At 43.1% G+C, this 20,893-nt stretch overlaps 1 protein-coding gene across 1 annotated transcript in view; it reads right to left on the reverse strand.

Moving 5' to 3' along the window:
• The window catches only part of PSMD14 (proteasome 26S subunit, non-ATPase 14), an 89,390-nt gene that overhangs the window by 10,239 nt on the left and 58,258 nt on the right, over positions 1-20,893 (reverse strand). The window contains exon 7 of the mRNA XM_083153952.1: positions 2,168-2,275. Within this exon, the coding sequence (XP_083010078.1) occupies positions 2,168-2,275 (108 nt within the window). The remainder of the gene's footprint in view (positions 1-2,167; positions 2,276-20,893) is intronic.

Raw genomic sequence — 20,893 nt, forward strand, 5'->3', positions numbered from 1 at the left:
TTAATTAGCACGTCATTTTTAATTTACAAATCCAGACTACAATAAGGTACTTGTGTACAATCACGGCTCCCACGATGTGCATCGTATACGGAAAAATCGCATTGCATGCGATCTGATGCGATGCGATGTAATTTTTCACTGAAATTATGGACATGAGTTGAAATCATGTAAAATGCACCCCAAATGTCATTTTTCACACTGTACCACCCCCACTATCAACGCCAACCCGAAGCGTGGCAAGCGCAGCGAGCCCGCGAGGGGCTGCGGTACGCGTCCTACGACCTTTTCATACCCCCACTATCCACATCGGCGTGGAGTTGAGAATAGAAAGTGTGGCAAGCGTGGCGAGCCCCGCGAGGGGACACGGATACCTGTGAAGCCCGCGAGGGGACACGGATACCTGTGAAGGTATCCGCTGCGCTCGCCACGCTTCGGGCTCAGTGGCTCGCCACACTTTCTATTCTCAACTCCATGCCGACGTGGATAGTGGGGGTATGAAAAGGTCGTAGGACGCGTACAGCCGCCGCTCGCCACGCTTCGGGTTAGCGTTGATAGTGGGGGTGGTACAGTGTGAAAAATGACATTTGGGGTGCATTTTACATGATTTCAACTCATGTCCATAATTTCTGTGAAAAATGACAATGCATTGCATCAGATCGCATGCGATTTTATAAAAAATGCATAAAAACACGGGAAAATCGCATCGCATGCCACTACATATGGCATGCAATGGGAGCCGTGAAAGTACACAAGTACCTACAATAATTCTTCTTTTAAACCTCACAAAGGGGAATCTTACAGCCCAGAGCCCTATAAATATTTTGCTTTGGCTATGCCTTTTTCTGATCATGGAAGTTCCCCAAGCAAAAAAAAAAAAAAAAAAAATAACAAAAAAAAAAAAAGTGCCATTACCTTCGTTTTCAGTCAGGTCTTTGTTTAGTTTTCCATCTTGTAATCCTGGTCTCTCTATACTGTTCTCCCTAATATTTGTGCAAAGTAGCTCACTACTCCGATACCTCCCAACTAGGGATGCCAATCCCGAGGCATTATTTCAATCCCGGAATTCGGGATTGAAAAATGCCCAATCCCGGGATTCCCGGGATATGCTTCCCTAATGCAAACACCTGCCCCGGCCACCCGCATATTTACTTACAGGTGCAGTGCGGCAGGGCCGATGCAGCCTGGGCGGGTGGACGTCGGGCGATGGTACGGGGGTCCGTGAAGAGGCGAATCATGCAGGCAGCCTCGGTGGGTGGGTGGTCTCATGGAGGCAGCGGGAGGTCAGCGCATAGGAGTCAGGCGAGGCGGCAGTTGTGTGGCTTGCACAGTGTGAGCTCTGACGTCACGCTGCGCAGAGCCGCACTGCCCTTCATTAGACCGCGCATGCGCAGTCTAATCCCAAAATCTCCGGATCGGAAACTCCAATCCTGGGATTGAAATCCCGGTGTTTTAGGGGCCAAATCCCGGGATCCCGCCGATCGGCCAGCCTTCTCCCAACATGACCCATTCAGGAGGGACAAAATACTCTGTTCCTGGATTTCTCTGCTAGAACCCATTGCAGAGGTGGAACTGCAGCACAGTCCAACATTCAAATCGGGGAGCTGCACCAACTGCCAGGGAGTTTCGGCTGGCGATATTTGGCAGTTGGGGTGGCAGCCCTAATTGATCTTTGGTCTAGGCTGCAGCCTCACATCTGCAACTGCCACTGAAAGGAAGTCCAGGAACAGAGCATTTTGTCCCTCCTGGAATGTCTCATGTTTGAAGGTATATACTGGCACCTCGCAAATGGATAACCAAAGTAAAATATTTGGTGTTTCTGCCATTTTTGAGCAAACCAGTATTCCACTCCTGGCGTTTTATTTTCCCCACAAAGGTATTCATACGCCCAGGTGCAGCAGGTTGGAGAATATTGATTCGGAATACGACACACAACGGCTTTGTGGGTATAATTGTGAGCAATCCAAGGCAACAGCATAAACGTCACAACTAAATATACTTAATAAAAGATTTGAAGATATTGTGTACAATTTTAGGAATTGTGGAACCCTCTGTGCACAAAAAAAAAAAAAATGTATTCTATATGAACAGTATACAAAAAAATAAATAAAAAATAAAAATGTATTCCTGAAACAGCATATTAACTGGCCCTTTGTTCTGGGTGACTTACCTGAATAGACGGCTTGTTTAAGTGACCGAGATTGGACGTGGTTTGCCTTGGTTCATGTCCCAAAACCATCATGTTGGCATTGATTAGTCTGAAGGCGTCGATAACAACCTGCAAAAAGAAAAAAAAACTGTCACGTCAATTCCTTGTTGGACAGGAGAGCTGAACAACAGTGGACACTGCACGATTCACTCGTATCAGCCTTGGCGGTGTTCCCAAACCTCATTTAATTATAATATTAATAAAAGAACCCCCTGCCGTTACAGCCATCAGGACATCTCTCTCTTTCTGGAAGGAAAAGTAACACCAATTATTGTTTTTTTTTGTTGTTTTTTTTTCTGGCATAACAGAGAAACAAAATTTATAGTTATTTTTAAACTGCTTTATGTATTAACGGTAATGCTTTCTGTAGATGTGACACCTATGTACCACCTTATCTTCAATGTCAGGGAGAGGCTAAACATGAAAGTGAGCACCAGGTAAGGGACTGGATATACGACCCAGTCCTGTCACATCAATTACACTAGAAAGTTATGTGAAATGACAACAAAATTATAGCCAGCTAGGAACAAAATCAGATGGCTTTCATACATTATGGCCAATGATGTCTCACCGCTGACAATCTGTTTCCCTAAACACAGATCAAACTATTGTGCACTGGATGGGTAATACCTGAACAGGAAGGAATATACAGTATAGAATTTATGATCCATGTAGAACACCAGCATCCAATTGGGTAACTCTGCAAGGTATACAGTATGTTGGTATGGTCTAAAGAGGTCATTGGGTGAAGAATCTTCAATTACTCCAAATTTTCCCACAATTTAAACCCTGAAACACGCACTATTTAGACCAGGTGCGGGCAAGAAGCGGCCATCCAGCTGTTAATGAACTACACATCCCAGCATGCCTTGCATCAGTTTCAGCATGGCCATATAGCAATACGAAGGCAAGGCATGCTGGGATATGTAGTTCTACAGCAGCTGGATGGCTGCTTATTACCCGCCCCTGATTTAGACGAAAGTCCTTTCAGGTGTTTTAAACAAAAAAGTCACAGCACCAGCTGTATCCAGCCTTCATCCATGGTATGTCCACATGCTATTAGTTTTACAATGGGCAACAACAAACTCTAGGTAATCAAGTGGAAGATTAGCACATTTACAACAATTCAGTGTATTTTGGGAGACCAGTGTGCGGACCCTTGGAATGCAGTGAGCTATCCAGGCCTGTAATAAGTGCAGTCAGTACATTCAAAAGGGCCAGTTGAGGCACTGTAAGAGCAAAGCCACAAAGGGCCATATTCAATGAGAAAAATTTGCCGTGCATGGCGAGAGATTTTTTCTCTCGCCATGCACTCGCCCTGTTCCGGAGGGCTCGCTGCCACTCCTGCTCCCACTATTCAATGTGGTTAAGACTCGCCGCCACTCGCGGTGAGTCTTAACCCCTGCAGCGGGCGTCCGCGGCAGGGAGCCGGGGGCAGCTAGGGAGATTAAAGTCTCCCTGGCTGCCCCAGAACATATGTAGAGGGGAGGAGGGCTCCCCGGGACCCAGGCAGCACAAGCTGCCCCCCCCTATAGCCAGCGGGGGACCCAGTATTCACTGCACCCAATCGTGCATATGTAATGATCGGGTGCAGTGAATATATGAATATCTAATGAGCGGCTCGAGAGCTCCGGCCCCCTGCTGGCTGCTCTGTGTAAAAAAAAAAATATATATATATATATATATATATATATATATATATATATATATATATATATATATATATATATATATATTATTTTTAAAATTAAATATATATTCATGTGCTATAAGCACATGAATAAAAAATAACAAGACCCTTCACAGAAAAAAATTCCTGATTTTTTGACACCAAAAAAAAAAAAAAACCTTTTAGTTTAAAGGTTCACATTCCAGTTCTCCATGAAAAGATGGAGAATTGCTACACGGAGAGACACGGCGAAAATATCACATTGAATAGGGTGGTTCACTTTTGGAGAGCAAAATGCTCCTTCCAACGCGAAAATAGCACAAAGTCGCCATAAAACACAGCAAATTTTTTTCAATGAATATGGCCCAGAGTCTTACATACTGGAAGGAGCATCAAATACACAGAAACATAGAAAACAAATATCACACAGGTGTGATATGAGGATTCCTACTGTCATTTGGCCGATGTATGACTCCCGACTGCCGGTACTCAGACAGCGGGGTGAGCACCAAGAAGTCTCTAGGTCACAGGTGCTATTGTCCCTCTATGGGGCCATGGAACCCCACTACGGAGCATAGCCCGTGTAAGTTGGGAACTAGACTGTTGATGTACTGACCGTCGGAATCCCGAATGATGGGAGATCATCCGGCACCCAGGTCACACAGTGTTTTATGTACTTCTACTTCGCTTTCTGACTTCTACAAGACCAGCAATAAGAAAGAGGTGACTTCATAGCTAGTCATTTGGTAAATAAATTGCCTGTGAGGTCACTCGGTTATTCTTTTTGGTATGTATAGCCAAAAGCTTTTCTACCAAATGTAAAAAACAGATCATCGTACAAAATGGTAAAATATGGAGATTTGTTTCATACACAGAAAGTACAGGTTGAGTATCCCTTATCTCAGGACCACAAGCATTTTGGATAAGGGATATTTGCGGATTTTGGAATATTTTAATAAGTCTCTGCTCCAGCGATTGCTGGCAGGCTGCACACAGCAAATCAGCCTAGCGCCAAAGTGCCCAGCTGGCTCAACTGCGCATGCATAAGAATTACCTGTGCAGCCCGCAGCTGGCAGACGCTGCAGTCCGGGACCCTGCTGCGGTGTATGTTGATCTAGATCAGTGGTTCCCAACCCTGGTCCTCAAGTACCCCCAACAGTGCACATTTTCCAGGTCACCCAGCAGGTGCACTCATTATTCAGCCACATTTTAAAAGATCCACAGGTGGTGCTAAGTATTTTGCCTCTGATTCTGTGATTCTGTGTGGAGACCTGGAAAATGTGCACTGTGTACTTCAGGACCAGGGTTGGGAACCACTGATCTAGATAGCTGCAGGTTTTGGAAAGGTCAGTTCTTCTGACCATTCACACATTGCCCCCACATATGGGCAAGCAATCTTGTAGATGGCAGCATATATAAGGATAGGTGCTTATATTGCCCGTTACTTGCCACGCTTTTCCTCCTTCATACACTGGGTATCAATGCAGATAACTGCGTGATTTTCGCTTCTAACCAATCATGCCGCTTCATTCGTCTACCACAAAGTCCTTCCTGTGAGGTAGTGCTTGATTTGATTCTGCAAAAGGTAGAAAGGATGATTGTTTTGGGATGATGGTTCTGGATAAAGGGAGGATGGATGCGGTTAGATGGTCTGCTACTAGATCCTGAAAAAGGTCCTCATGGGAGCAAAATGTCACTTGTTCGTTGGTATTAAACGTGGAAGCCTTTCTGCATTACTTTGAAGACCACTGCTGTAGCTACAGTTAGGGTAAGTCTCGGGACAGTTGTCTCTGCATTCCGCTGAAGCTATAAAGAGACCGGTGAATGACCAGCACCGGATCTCCTGCATATGATAGCTCACTTTTCCCAAAGAGGTTATTATATTTTTATTGTAGCCTCTGCTTTTCAATCGGAAATGTGATAAAGGGTGAACAATCATTTACATCTAATTATAGCACACTTACATAACACCAGCGCTTGGTTACTGGCACTAGCTGCATTCATTTTACATGGCAGGTGGTCCTGTTGGTGGAGGCCCATAAAACCCCCTTGATTCGATTTTGGTAAACTGATCTAGATCTAGCCAAGGGTATTTTTGCTTTATTTTCACAGCACCTATCTGGGTTTGCTTGTTTATTACATCGCTTTGCTCAATTTTTCTTAAACATAAAGTCTAGGTTTGGGTGTTACTGTGCATACATAGGGGGAGATTCAATCGCCGTCGAGCATCTCCCGTGGGGGAGATGCTCGACGGGCCCTATTCAATGCTGTCTTCCCCGACAGCATTGAACAGGGTTTTCTGTCAGAACGAGCCCGACATCTCTAGCTGTCGGGCTCGTTCTGCCGAGAACAGCCGGGAAGTGACGAGCTGCCGGCTGCAGCTCGTCACTTCCCGGCCGCAACTCGCGGCCACGCCCCCTTCTCGCCGCTCGGCGGCCGGGACATTGAATCCCGACTGCCGAGTTTCAGTCGAGGTAAGCGAGAACGGGACAGGGGCACGGCTGTCGCGCTAGCTCGACAGCCGTGCCTCTGACATTGAATACCCCCCATAATGTACAATGAATAGATTGTAAGCTTGCGAGCAGGACCCTCCTACCTCTATGTCAGTTTGTTACTACCCAGGTCGCTTTAATCACTGTTTCCACTTGTAAAGTGCAAAAGAAAATGCTGCGCTACATAAGAAACTTCCTCAGTGTCCTGGACGAAGGATGTGGTGCATAAACACTGAACGATGTGACAAAAGACGAACCATCTAGCTAGTCTATAAACTTTTACTTTTTTTTTTATTAAATATGTCCAAATTGTGCTGCCTGCACAGTCGTTGAACAACCTTGATGAACGACCCACAGGACCGCGCATGGTCGTTCATAGCATACACATTGGCTTATTTTTTGACCAATATCGTTTAGAAGGGCCCTTCTGAACGATATTAGTCAAAAAATTATTCTAGTGCAGGCATGTCCAAACTATGCCCCTCCAGCTGTTGTGAAATGACAAGTCCCATCATGCCTTGCCACAGTTTTCCCATTAGGGCAGGCATGGCCAAAAGGTGGCCCTCCAGCTGTTGTGAAACTACACATCCCAGCATGCCTTGCCAGTGTTAGCATTCCCTAATAGTGAAACTGTGGCAAAGCATGCTGGTATGTGTAGTTTCACAACAGCTGGAGGGCCACAGTTTGGACATGACTGTTCTAGTGTGTATGCACCTTTAGACAGGGGTGCTGGTTGGTTTGAAGAAATTATTTTTGGTATACATTTATATCTTCTATAAAATTACTTCTATAGACACACACACACACACACACACACACACACACACACACACACACAGAGAACATACTTCTGACCAAGGCCATATGTATGTAGTTTACATGCTCTCCTCTTGCTTACATGGGTTTCATCTGGGGTTCTGGGATAAATTATCTACCTAGACAGTCACTAGAGACAGTGATTAAGTTAACACATGGAAAAGGTACACTAGGTTGACACGGTCAATGTCAACAGGCATGATCGACACGGGCGACAGGCATGATCGACACAGGAAAAGGTCAACAAGAGTTTCCATTTTTTTGTGTCTATTTTGACATGGACACCAAAAAAGTGTAATGACGCCGAGCACACTATTATATTCCACCTGTATGACCACTGGGATGGTAAGTTTGGTTTAAAAAAAAAAAAACTTCTGAAAAACTCATGTTAACCATTTCCTGTTTTGACCATGTCTAGGTCGGCCATTTGCTTGTGTCGTCCTTGTGTCATTGTCGACCTATTCAGGTCAACCATTTCAGGTGTCGACCTAATCACTCTTGACCATTAGAGGTTATCATAGTAGCTGCCAACTGGATACCTCAGCTGGATACTGTGGATTTCTGCCATGCAACCAAGAAGCACTGATGTCATATTAATGTCACGTGTAGTATGTGTGCGCTTCATAATAAGTTTGTTCAGTGTGGCTCAATTATACTGTTCAATGGTGTATATATACACACCACTGTGCCATTATCGGTTTGATTCTCAATTATACACAGGCGATGAGAAGCGCTGTACAAAGGAATAGCTAACGGAACGGACTCAATGCACCATACTGTATAATGTTCCACAACCTGTTTCTGGTTTAATAACCAATATGCTAGCGCACCTCTTGGATTTAGACTCCATTGCATGTTAAAAGTCCAAACTTGCATTATAGAGTTAAATGGAATAGACGTAATTTGGAGTAGAAAACAACACCCGCAAATGTACCCAGAATCAGCAGGAATACTGGTTTCCGTCATTAGAACATTGTACAGTACATTACAATACATCACTATGGATGTAGAACGCATTTTATACAAATCATTGTATTCCTCTTTGAGAAAAAATCAAACAGACTGCACAACATCAGTGCTTTTGTGCAGAATTTAAATTTAGACAGTGCTCGCAACATTAGACCCATATGTCACAATCTCTGACACAGCTGAACTTCAGCAGTCACACTATGGTGGGAAACACTCAGGAATATCTTTATATAAAACCCTGTACAGACTAGGCTGCTGTCTTCCAGTTAGACATTAACAAACTTAGCCCTGCTTAAACTCATTTTGGAAAACAAAATCTAATGATTTTTTCAACTGGCCAGTTGAGAAATCCACATATTTTATAATGGAAAGCCACGAGCACTGATTTTGCCTAATACATTGACCATAAATAATTTGAATTGGTTCTGGACCAACAACCTGAAGCACCCCTGCAAGTGCTCTGAGGCAGCACAGGGAGCCTAGGTGCACAGTTTGGGAACCACTGCTTTGGGCAATCTAAAAGATGAGTCAGCACCCATTAGACCTTAAATTTTTAGCAACAAAGTGACTGCATTTTACTCTACTGTAATATACACAAAATCTCGGGTGTATACAACACACAGGCCAACCTGGCGGCCGTCGATATCGATGCCCGCTGGGACCCGGCATGGTGCCGCCCATCAGCCGGGAGGAATGGACGGCACAGATGGGGGTCATGCTGCATTGAGCATCTATCACAGTGGTTCTCAACCTCAGTCCTCAGGACTCCACCAAAAGTGCACATTTTCCAGGTCCCCCGGCAGGTGCACCCATTATTCATGGACACATTTTAAAAGATCACAGATGGAAATAATTATTTCACCTGTGAGTAGACCTGGAAAACGTGCACTGTTGGGGGGTCCTGAGGACAGAGGTTGAGAACCACTGCCCTAGCAGACCGAAGCAGAAGTAGACTTGCATGCACAGTCTAGTTCTGCTTTAGTTCCCGATGCTGCCGGGCCGCACATTGGTATTGAATCTGTATCGAATGAAGCTAACACTGTGCGATTCAGGGTGACTTGATTCGATGTGGACTATATAGTCCAAATAAAAATAAATAATATCCGATACACGGGATATAGGTATATGCCACTGTCCCCTAGACTTTTCATGGTGATCGCCTGACGAAGTTCCCGGTGACGAAATGCGTTGAGTGTGTGGATTCCAGACGCTGAAGTCTTCTCTGATCTGTCCAGCCACCGGACTACCGCTTGTGCATTCAGCCGCACATTTAGAAATACTTGTGGCCATGCCAGGAAACGCTGTGTTCACCTGGTGATACCTGAGGTCTTAAACCTATATGTATGTGTATGTGAGCTTATTTATTACAGGTTGAGTATCCCTTATTAAATTTATTCCGAAAACCATACGTTCCAGAAAGTGAATTTTTTATTTTTTTTGGTTAAAAGCACTACTGGGGACATCTGTAACAGCACTACTGAGGACATGAAATGTAACTGGCACTACTGAGGACATGATATGTAACTGGCACTAAATATGTGCAAGACAATGATTGCTTGGCATTCAAAGTCAGTGCCTGAGATAGGACACAAATACCCCTTTCACACTGCACTTGTTAAACTGTATATTGCCGTTTTTTCCCCATTTTAAAACGTTTAAGGCTGCAGTGGGGAAAGCACCAGAGATCATTTACCGGTTAAAGATAACCAGTATTTCAAAACGTTTAAAAAGCAGAGTCCTACACGTTTCAGAGCCGTTATTTATGCAGTGAGAATGGCTCTGAAACGGTATTTAGTAAAATCAACAGACTACAGACCTGTGATAGGCTGGCTGCCTTGAATCGTGTTCAGGGGATTAACGAGTTGACTGTGGGAATGGTATTTAAAACGGTAATCTACTGCAATGTGAAGGCTCAGACCCATTTTAAATACCGTTTAAAAACAGTTTAAAAACACTGGTTTTTAAAACATTTAGGCAGTGTGAAAGTGGTAAAACTTTGTTGTTTCATGTTTTGAAGGAACGGGACAAGGGATCTACAGCAAAAAGATAGAAAACCATTTAGGTCGACACCATTAAAATCGACAAGCAAAAAGGTCGCCACGAGCATTAGGTCAGTGTATCGGTCGACAAGGGTTTTTTCAGTTTTTTGACTCGATTGTCGACAGTCGACATGGACACAGTTTGAAGTGCACCGCATCCCCCTGCATCGCTCGCAATGCTTCGGGCACTATTTTATTCTCCCACCACGCCCTAGTGGATGGTAGGGCATGAAATACCACCTGTTGGCACATGTTGGCTCAAAAATCAGTGAAAAAAAAAAAAAAAATCATGTCAACCTTTTGACTGTCGACCTAGACACGGTCTACCTAATGCTTGTGTCGACCTTTTTTCATGTCGACCTAATGGTGTCGACCTAATGGTTGTCTATCTTTTTGCTGTAGATCCCTTGCCTGGATACAGTTTTGAAACCTTGTTTTATGCACAAATAAAATATTTGTGTTTGATGTGTTTGTACAACATAAATGCAAGATACATCATTGAAGTCTAAAAACATTCTCAAATACGGAATAATCAATTGTGCACATTTCCATTTTTTCTTCTATGCAAAACTTCCTAATTGGCTTGGGTGAGCCTCTTTTGGTTAAACAGCTGCACCACGGGAGCCTGGACAGATATTACTGTGCACAATTCAGACTATGTATGTATGTATGTATGCACACAGAGCAAAATTTTGTAACTCAAGTGTTCATTTTAACTGGGCTTTGAGCCTTGACGCGGCTTGGGATCATCATGTCATACACCTGCGCAGGTATATGTAACCAATATCTCTGAATTCTATTATCATGTTGTGTTCAAGATTGGTTGCTAAAACTATTCAGTGTGCCGGGGGGAACCAATGACTTATTACTTACTAAGTATTAACCCCTCCCTTGCATGCACCTGAAAAGTTTTACTGAACTAATTTGAGCATCTACCACTATCTGTACTTTGAGTCTTTAACCAAGTGCAGGGGAAGAATTGCTACCGGAGGCATGGCTGAAAAGCACAGAAGGAAAGCAGTAATTTAGTAGTACATACGGGTTTATCCAAATAGATGTGATAATCTATTTTAGTGGCAAAAAGTGAATATGCATATATTCGGGTACTTGTTTCCTAGCACGGCGCCCCCGATTTTCTGTCGTATGGCATCGTATCGCATGCCATTTAGCCACATGCGATGCGATTTAAGCACCCTATACGATTTTTACATTGTATAAGCACCCTAATGGGTGCTTACCATGTTAAATGCACCCCCACTATCTACGCCAACCCGAAGCGTGGCGAGCGCAGTGAGCCCGCGAGGGGCGGCGGTACGCGTCCTCCGACCTTTGCATACCCCCACTATCCACGTCGGCGTGAAGTTGATTTTATATAATGCGAGCGCAGCGATCCACCAAGCCCGAAGCATGGCGAACGCAGCGAGCCCCGAGTATTACTTGACATGTATTCCGCGTCCCCTCACGGGCCTCACTGCACTCGCCACGCTTCGGGCTCGGTGGATTGCTGCGCTCGCCACACTATCTAAAATCAACTCCACGCCGACGTGTATGGTGGGGGTATGAAAAAGGTCAGAGGACGCATACCGCCATGCTTTGGGTTGGCGTTGATAGTGGGGGTGCTTAACATTGTAAGCACCCCTCACGGTGCTTATACAATTAATAATCTTATAGGGTGCCCCATTTAACATTGAAAACACCCATTAGGGTGCTTATACAATTTTAAATTGTATACCAATGTATATGGCATACAATGGCATTCAATGCGATGGTATACGATTTTAAAATTGTATAACATCGGCTACCATCGCGTAACATCGCATACCATTATATGGCTTATGGTATACGATGCGATGGGCACCGTGCTAGGAAAAGAGTACCTATATTTTTTTGCAAACCACTTTATTGCAACCATCTTGTTATGCACATGCGATAATTCTCCATAGAGTTTATAGCAAATGTCTTCACCTACTCCAAGCTTGTAAACAGTTGGGGAAAATCCCTATTCTTGGGTAAAAATGTTGGGACTTGTTTAAGAACCCCTTGGCAACCCCTCTTAATGACTAGTCACTTTGAAGCTTAATTATTTTTAATTAGCCAATAATGAAATGACAGCGTTAGGGTGAAAGAGTGCAAAGTGATGGAAATGGGGGGGGGGGGGGTGAGTGCTTTATGAGTTAGTCAAGCATTTTTAGGCTTGCAGGTGGGAGTAATCATTTTGGCATGGTTTTTGAAAGTGCCTTTACTTGACCCAAAAATATACATACAACCATTTTCATATATCCCAGATTTTCTGAGAGCATTTTATACAAACGTTTTTTTTTCTCTTTTCAGTTTTTTTTTTTAGTTGCATATTGCAAACATTTACCACATTTTAAGTCCCCGAATTCTTACTTTGCCTTCTACTATACTTTTATATGGTTACCCTGTTACTTTGCCATTTTTTTTAGGTTATACCCCTTTCGCACCAGAAATACAGACACAAACCCGGGAATTAAATTCCAGGGACAAGCAGGGACATTCCCGGGTTGGGACCCATTCACACATGCTTTTGAAGCAGGGACAACCCGAGTCGGCACCTTTCACACTGAACCCGGGATGACCCTGCATTTCTATGAGGTATAGCATTGAAAATGGCCTTTTTTAGGCTCACATAAGATTATGGATTATTAATTATTAAGACACAAAACATTTGTAGTGTTTCAGCCTTTGTTTACTTGTATAAAACAACTTAAAAGGCATATGAAAGCATCTTCCCTTCTAATGATTAATAGCTCTCTCACCTACTAATTTGTCCAAGACATGGCACACATTACAGGCTTTCAGGGGTTAAAATGAACTTCTGGGGTCTGTGGTGCTACAGAACATGCTCAGTGTCTCCCTGCACGCTGTATGCTGCCTCTGGGCGTGTCTGAGTGTCTACCACAACAGGAAGTTGTCCTGCTAGCAAATCAGCACTAGCAGAGGCAACACGGGAAGCAGGGACATGTCCCTGCACCTTTCACACCAGCCAGTAACCCTGGAAGGACCCGGGAGCAACCCTGCTACCTAAGCAGGGTTGAATTGCCGGCAAATTAACCCGGGAATTTGTCCCTGGAACCTTTCACACCAGAGCTAGTCCCGGGTTGTTCCCGGACCTAACCCGGGAATTTAGGCTGGTGTGAAAGGGGTATTACAGGATGATCTCCCCAATTTGAACTGGACTTTTCAGGTCTTCAGTTTTTGCTATTTTCAAATAGAAAATGTATTAAAGGGGGAGCGTAGTAAGCGAGAACTTCACCCGCGAACATGGGTCGAGTTATTGATGCTATAAGGATATCACCCATTGGGGCAGATTAGGGTGGCCAATCCCGGGATTTGGCCACAAAATTGCCGGGATTTGAATCCCAGGATTGGAGTTTCCAATCCCAGGATTTTGGGATTAGACTGCGCATGCGCAGTCTAATGCCGGGCAGCGCCTGAGCCCTTGTTCAGACGCTGCCCAGCTGTGCGGCTCTGCGCAGCATGACCCGGTCAAAGGTCACGCTGCGCAGCCCACTGGCCAAACCCCCACACTGCCGCTGTACAGCTTCCGTCCTAACTGCCGGGGATTGCCAGACCCGCTGCCGCTCCCTCCCGACTGCACCGCCCGGCCTGCTCTACAGTTTATGGTCACACCACCGGGAAATGCCGGACCCTGCCCCAGTGCTCGTCCACCCGCACCGCCTGACTGCTCCCGGCTGCACCGCCTACGTAAGTAAATGTGTGGGGCGGGCAGTTTGTGGGGGAGCAGGACTTTTTTTTTTTTTTAGGGAAGCCAATCAGGAATCCCGGGATTGAGCATTTTTCAATCCCAAATCCCAGGATTGAAAAAATGCCCCGGGATTGGCATCCCTAGGGCAGATGTATTAAGCCCGGTGAAGAGATAAAGTAGAAGGTGATAATGCAGCAGCCAATCAGATATGCTTGAAAAATGAGTTCGGAGATGATTGGCTGGTGCTTTGTCACCTTCCACTATCTCTTCACCAGGCTTAATAAATTCGCCCCATTGTTGGAAAAACAAGACAATTAAAAATGTGAACCTAAATATAAATAGCACATGCTGTAAGTCAGGCATGTCCAAACTATGGCCCTCCAGCTGTTGTGAAACGACAAGTCCCATCATGCCTTGCCACAGTTTTGCTTATAGGGAATGCTAAAACTATGGCAAGGCATGCTGGGATGTGTAGTTTCACAACAGCTGGAGGGTCACAGAGTTTACTTACAGCAGGCATGTTCAAACTGAGTTGAGAGTTGGCGCTCAGGCACTGCCTATATCCACCCAACGGGTAGAAAAGCTGCACTGTACAGAGCAAGTGGAATAATAACGTGAATACTTTAATATAGCCTAAACGCTCTAGTAATATATGTAAACGTATTTGCATTTTGAAGATTACTTATTTAGAAATCTAATCCATGCATTAATAGTACCATCGCATAGCCTGCGGAGATAACTTACCATGAAGAGGTAGTCCATAAAATTAAAGAAAGTCCACAAAAACATACAAAAAAATAAATAAAAACACACCACTGCTTAACTCGGAAAACATAAGAAATGTAAATAGATGTGCACACGTATTGATATACTTCTGCAGTATTTCCATATGTATCTAAATACATTTGCATATAGTCAAGCAGATTGTTTTCACAAACAGCATTTTTTGGAACTTCTAGTAAATATGGCATCCTCTAAGTTTGCAAAAAAAAAAAAAAAAAAACAAGAATCATCTGCGATTGCTATAGCAACAGCCTCAATACTCAACTAAACAACCTGGATTGTAAAATTAGAAACAAACAGGGTGTTTGTGTGTAAAACATACAGACAGACATACATACATACATGGACTTATACAGTGCATTCTCATTTAAAGTAATAATTGCTTTTCTGCACAGTGAGAGCTAGTTATCTTTATGAGCATAATAGCTAAATAAATCGAATCACTCATGTACAGCGCTTTAATGAGTTGTGGGTAAAATAGGTGTTAATTATACTACAGTGAGATCAAAGGGAAATGCCCTGGTGGGCATTTGCATGCGTGTTCCAGGCAGCCGTGTAAGCACGGCAATTTTTTCCCCCCTCTTTTCTAGAAGATATTAAAAACAACAGCAAAAAAACACAACTGTAGCATTTGTTTGTGTTCCTATTTATAAGAAGTATTTTTAAACAACAAATCACCAGCACATGAAATGATCTCCACTTGTGGTCATATTTTCTAGGGATGAGTGGATCTTAAATCAAATGCTGGTCTTATTTTTCACAAAAGAAAGAACATGTGGTTTAAAAAAAAAAAAGCACAACGGGAATAAAAAAAACAAAAAAAAAAAAAAAAAGGCTCAAAAGAAAAAAAACGATCAAAATTTTAAAGTTAACTACAATGGCAAAAAGTGTTTAACAAGAAAGAAGATACAGGTAGCTGGGTATTTTGAATGGAGAAGATGTTTAAATGTCAACTCAGGTTTCCAACTAAGCTAGTGAAACCACACTATCACAGAGCTACGGTACTTGCTTGTATCAACACCCTAGTAATAGGAAGCCTACCTATCTTTAGAGAATCGCGTAGCATTCCAGATTTTCAGCACCTCCATAGAACGTCATCTTCAGTTCAGCTTACAGTGTGCCTTGAGACTTATGGGGTCACTGTTGCAAGAGGCAATTTTTAACAAAGCCATTAGCGCTCTGCTTAGATAAGGCAAAGTCTTGTTATTAGCGCTGCATGAATCGGCAGAATATGATAGTTTATAATTTCGTCGGCTTGTTAAAATTATGTTAAAGGTCTGTTTGCTTGTTGAATGCATTTTGTTCCCATAATGCTGCCTATTTTATACACTCCGTCTTTAATAGCACCTTTGGTCTACGTGTAACTCGCAGATCAAAACAGTGCACTAAAATAAGGGTTGATGATGCTATTTAAATGTGTGATTCCTGCTGTCTTCTTGTTAGTGGATTTAATATAATAGAAGACCTTGTCTGTTTTGTAATTAACACGTCTTTACTGCAGAGATATTTGGAAGTGATTGCTGTGAATATACTGGTTAGTAAAATAAACACAATCACACACCAATTTCTGTTATCAGACGAATTTGTGAATAGTACACATTATATTCCAGATCAACAAACTGTGATCTAACAGCCAAGTAGAAGACACACACATTAATACAGCCCTTTATTTTTTTTTCTGAAAAATATGTATTTTCTCTGACCTCGCTAATATAATTAGCTAGTGGGATGTGTGGTTGGAGTACCATGGCTGCTGTACTAATTGCAACTCTTGGAATTAAATACTAAATATTTGGAAGCTGTCAATAGAAAATAGAAGCTGCATCTTTTTGTACATCTGTGTTCGCTCGTGGAATCATTATGGCTCGAAAAACAAGAACGGAGTTCCATATTTATTCTATACAAAGATGGCAGGTGACTGACCCATGGATTGTTCAAAATAAATATTTTCCTTTAAAAATAAATACATGCCAGATTATTTTCCAACAATGAAATCTTCCAAATTTGGCTAGCTGTATTTTTTCGTCATCTGCTTCATTTATTTATTTAAAAAACACCCTGGCTCACATTAAAACATGTAACATACAATTTACATGAGCGGGATGGAAAGAGACACAGACTATTGTGTCAAGCCATATAAAGAACACAAGAACGAAGGTCAGTTTTCAAGGTACTATAGTATGTTCAAGTGTCACTCAGCAGTGTACATAAGACTCTCCAAACACATATCATGTAACAGTCACTCAGCCAACCAAAATAGGAGAAATGTTGATTATATTTATTTAATTGGGACTCGTCAAACTTTACATTGTTTTTCTTTATTTAGGAAAGAGGAAGGATAGATTGCTACCTCACCCAGCCATGTTGGTCATTTTGAGGTCTATAATGAAAGAACAGTTGTTGTAATATCTCTCATTTCCATAATTACAGGTTTTCTGTAACATCATTTGGGGGTAATTAAAAGAATTAGGAACCTCTATGGTTCTCTCGTGAAAGAGAAAACAAATATATATATATTTTTGTTCCATTTTAGATGATAGACAATGTCTAGGTCAGTGGTCACCAACCAGTCACTCGCAAGCCACTGGTAGCGATCTTGGTGACTGGACCACTCTGCAGCCACCAGCGCCTGCATTGCCCGCCCCTTCCCTTCTGAGGGGAGGAGAGTGCATCACGTGTCTCTCCTTTCACTAACTGTATCCCTGCGACTGGGCCACCAGCCAATCAGAGCTCATATGCTGTGAGCCAATCAGGAGCCGGCCTGCGAGCTTTGATTGGCTGACGGCCCAGTCACAGGGAAGTGAGAGGAAGGAGAGACGCACGATGTGCTGTGCTCTCCTCCCCTCAGAAGGGAAGCGGCGACGGAGACCTAGATAGCATAGCACTGCAGGGGGACACCGGACTCTGCTCTCCCCGGCAGCAGCAGCAATGGTGAGTTGTGCTGCTTCTGGGAAATTCTGAGGGGCATACCTGTTTCTGGCACCGTGGGGGCATACCTGGCACAATTGAGGACATATGTATATCACACGCCCATTTTCATTGGCCGCACCTCATGTGGCTATACCCATTTATTGGTGCGTGCACACAGTACCACCTGAGTATTTTAGAATGGCACCACAATCAGGCAAGCATTGTTTATCTGGCACTGCTGGGGGGCATTGTGTTTATGGCATTACTGCGGGCATTGTGAATATATTACTGGTGGCATATGTATATATGGCACAGCGTCTATTCAGAAAGGTTGGGGGCATGGCCAGCAGCACTCAGCATTGGCTATGCCCCCACAGAGGAAAAAATGGGGGACGTGGGCTCGCAGGAGTACCACGATAGTAGGTCATGCCCCCTAAAAAAAGTTTGCATGAGTTTATTCTGGAGATAAAGTCCACGATGATTGAAACCCAAATAAGTAGTCTATCTACCAAGATGTTTTGGTGTATGCAGACTCAATTTCAATTATTCATACACTATACTAACAACCCCCTCAATGTATGTATGTATGTATGTATGTATGTATGTATGTATGTATGTATGTATGTATGTATGTATGTATGTATGTACATATGACCTCTTCAGACTCCTAAATGACACGTCTTTTTTCCCCCACAAACGGAGGCTGTCGCAGCCCACTTTCCAGGATCTGAACGTCAGCCGTCTGTCCATTACTGCCAATCTGCAGCAGTCATGCCAATGAACATCAGTACCAACTACTAAAGCACCTGAAACATGCCCATAATATTAACATTTACTCAATGGCATAGCAAAAAACGCAATCACACAGGACTCCAAATGAGCCCTCTTGCTTATTGGGGTACCCTCTGATGCCCTGGTGCCATCAGAGGGTATACAAAATACCAACATTGAAGGAAGACTCAGGACATCCGTGCAATCATTCAACATTTTGGTCTAACTGACCATTATTAAGAATTAGCCTCTTCAAAAAGGTCAGTATGACTGAAATGTTGAATGAGGACACTGATGTGTCCTAACTGACCTTTTTGAAGAGGTCCATTCTTAATAAAGGTCAGTTAGACCGAAACGTTAAAAAAGCACACCAATATCCTGAGTTTTCCTTCACAGTGAATGCTGCAGTCTCTTTATTTTTCTATTTTCTTGAGGGAGACATATCGAAAACAGACATAGTCAACCAATAGACTTTGAACATATGATTTTGGTAAAGAACTATGTAAGACAAATAAAAGCATGCCGTCAACTGTACAGTAAAGTCTTTTTCCAAATCTTTCTGTGGCACCCAGAGACATAACACCAGCTTAGTAGTAATAGAGACAAGTCAGAAGGCTACAGAGGAACTGCAGCAGCAAATAATAGCAAGTAATTTATCACTTCTCACAGGACTAAAAGAACGTGACACAAATGCTACAATGATAAACACGATCTATCGGTATGCGGGGGGGGAAAACTCACAGCACAAGTAAATGGGACAAAATACAGTGGGAAATATAAAACTAAAAGCTTGTGTGTTTTTAAAGGACTTTATTCAACTGTACCCAAGACATTAAATTCAAAGCTGTATTATAGATATTAGGCACCTACCACAAACTATTATCCTAATTTAATTAAAATTGTTACACTTTTACATGCCGTTATATGGTTGATCTTCACTTGTTTGCATGTGAAAATGTAGAATTAGTGGAAAAGATCATCAATTTTGAAGACTGTTTTTGCAGAATTTAGCATTATATTAAATAATTTGCTATTGCAGGATATAAAGGCACGTACAAAATGGAGGGTAGAAGAGGTGACCTAAGCCACACCGGGTGACTATAGGTCAGGTGCGCCTGTTATGAGCTGTGTTTACCAGCTGCTGCTCTGTGACAGGATAGTTAGTCCTGTGCTAATAGACAAGAAAAAATATATTGGGTGTTTTGAGCAGCGCTATAGGATTGGTATTTAAAAAATGAATAGAGATTGGTTAGATCTAGTACAAAATAAATTTATTAATCTAAAATGAGAATATCATGTAGCCAGTATGCATGAATAATTATAAAAACATGAATAAAAAGTTTGTGTCTCACCAACCAACCAAGACAGTGGGGTAGCCTGGATAGTCCCGCAAGTCCACAGGGAGCTGAGATAGTATCCCCAAATTGGGTTGAAGGGAGGGAGGACCAGATGTGATGTTTAGGAGCGGCCCAATTTGGCTCGAATAACCGGCTCCCTCCGCTGGATGGAATAGCGGGCTGGTAACCTCTACCTCTACCTTTTTTTTTTTTTTTTTGTGGGGGTTGTTGGATGTTGATAAAAAGCCAAAATATGGATAATAGGGGAGGTGGTATTCACGATCTTCAGGGTCTCCAAAACAGCTGAGAAGGTGTAGTAACCTGGGTGGTCTCACAGGTTCAGATGAAGCTGTGATGGTGTCCCCAATGTGGCTAGGGGGAGGGGGGACCAGATGGAATGTCCAGGAGCGGCCCACGATGACTCGAATGACCGACTCCCTCCGCTTCTGATGGAGTACAGCGGGCTGGTGTCCTCAACCTCTCCTTTCTAGCAGGGTGTTTGTATCCAAATTGGACAGGGATCTGGATGGAAGGTAAACGGGTTGGTATTCCAGGGTCTCCTGTTGGTAAGCTTAAATTAGCTTGGGAAGGTTGGTGAGAAATCCTAACCGGTTTCGCTGCTCCAGGCAGCTTTGTCAAAATGGGAAATAAAATGATAGATAATCGCTCCCGTTTGCCCTTGTGTAGGATATTGCTCATTTTATCGCCCAGTGTGCACACTGTACACAATGGCCAATGCACGCTCCCAAGAGCCGTTAACATGCCCCTCCATCGTCTGTGCCCGCACAGACAAGGGAGTGGATGGTTAACGAGGGCCATGCTTCATATGCAATATGTTGCTGGGCACTAATATCGTGCACTGCAAATGCGATTGTTGATAAATGGGCCCTTTGGATTTCTCAATAAGTAGATCACGGATCACTTCTTTTGCGGGCAGTCTCAGGGAATGGTGATGGTGGAAATTTCACTAGAAGGGATGTTTGTATATTACTGAACTTCGCTTACTATTTTTTTTTTATAATTCCCATTACATCTTTTTCTTTTTTAAAGACCTTACTAAATAGCCATGCCGTCAAAAAATAGATTTCCGTGCCTAGAAATAATTTCAGAAAACAGACTGGTGTACAACAAAATCATACTAAAGGCCCCCATCCACTAGTGGGAGGTATCA

This window comes from Crinia signifera, chromosome 7 (assembly GCF_055691185.1).
Source record: "Crinia signifera chromosome 7, ASM5569118v1, whole genome shotgun sequence".
Taxonomy (NCBI): domain Eukaryota; kingdom Metazoa; phylum Chordata; class Amphibia; order Anura; family Myobatrachidae; genus Crinia; species Crinia signifera.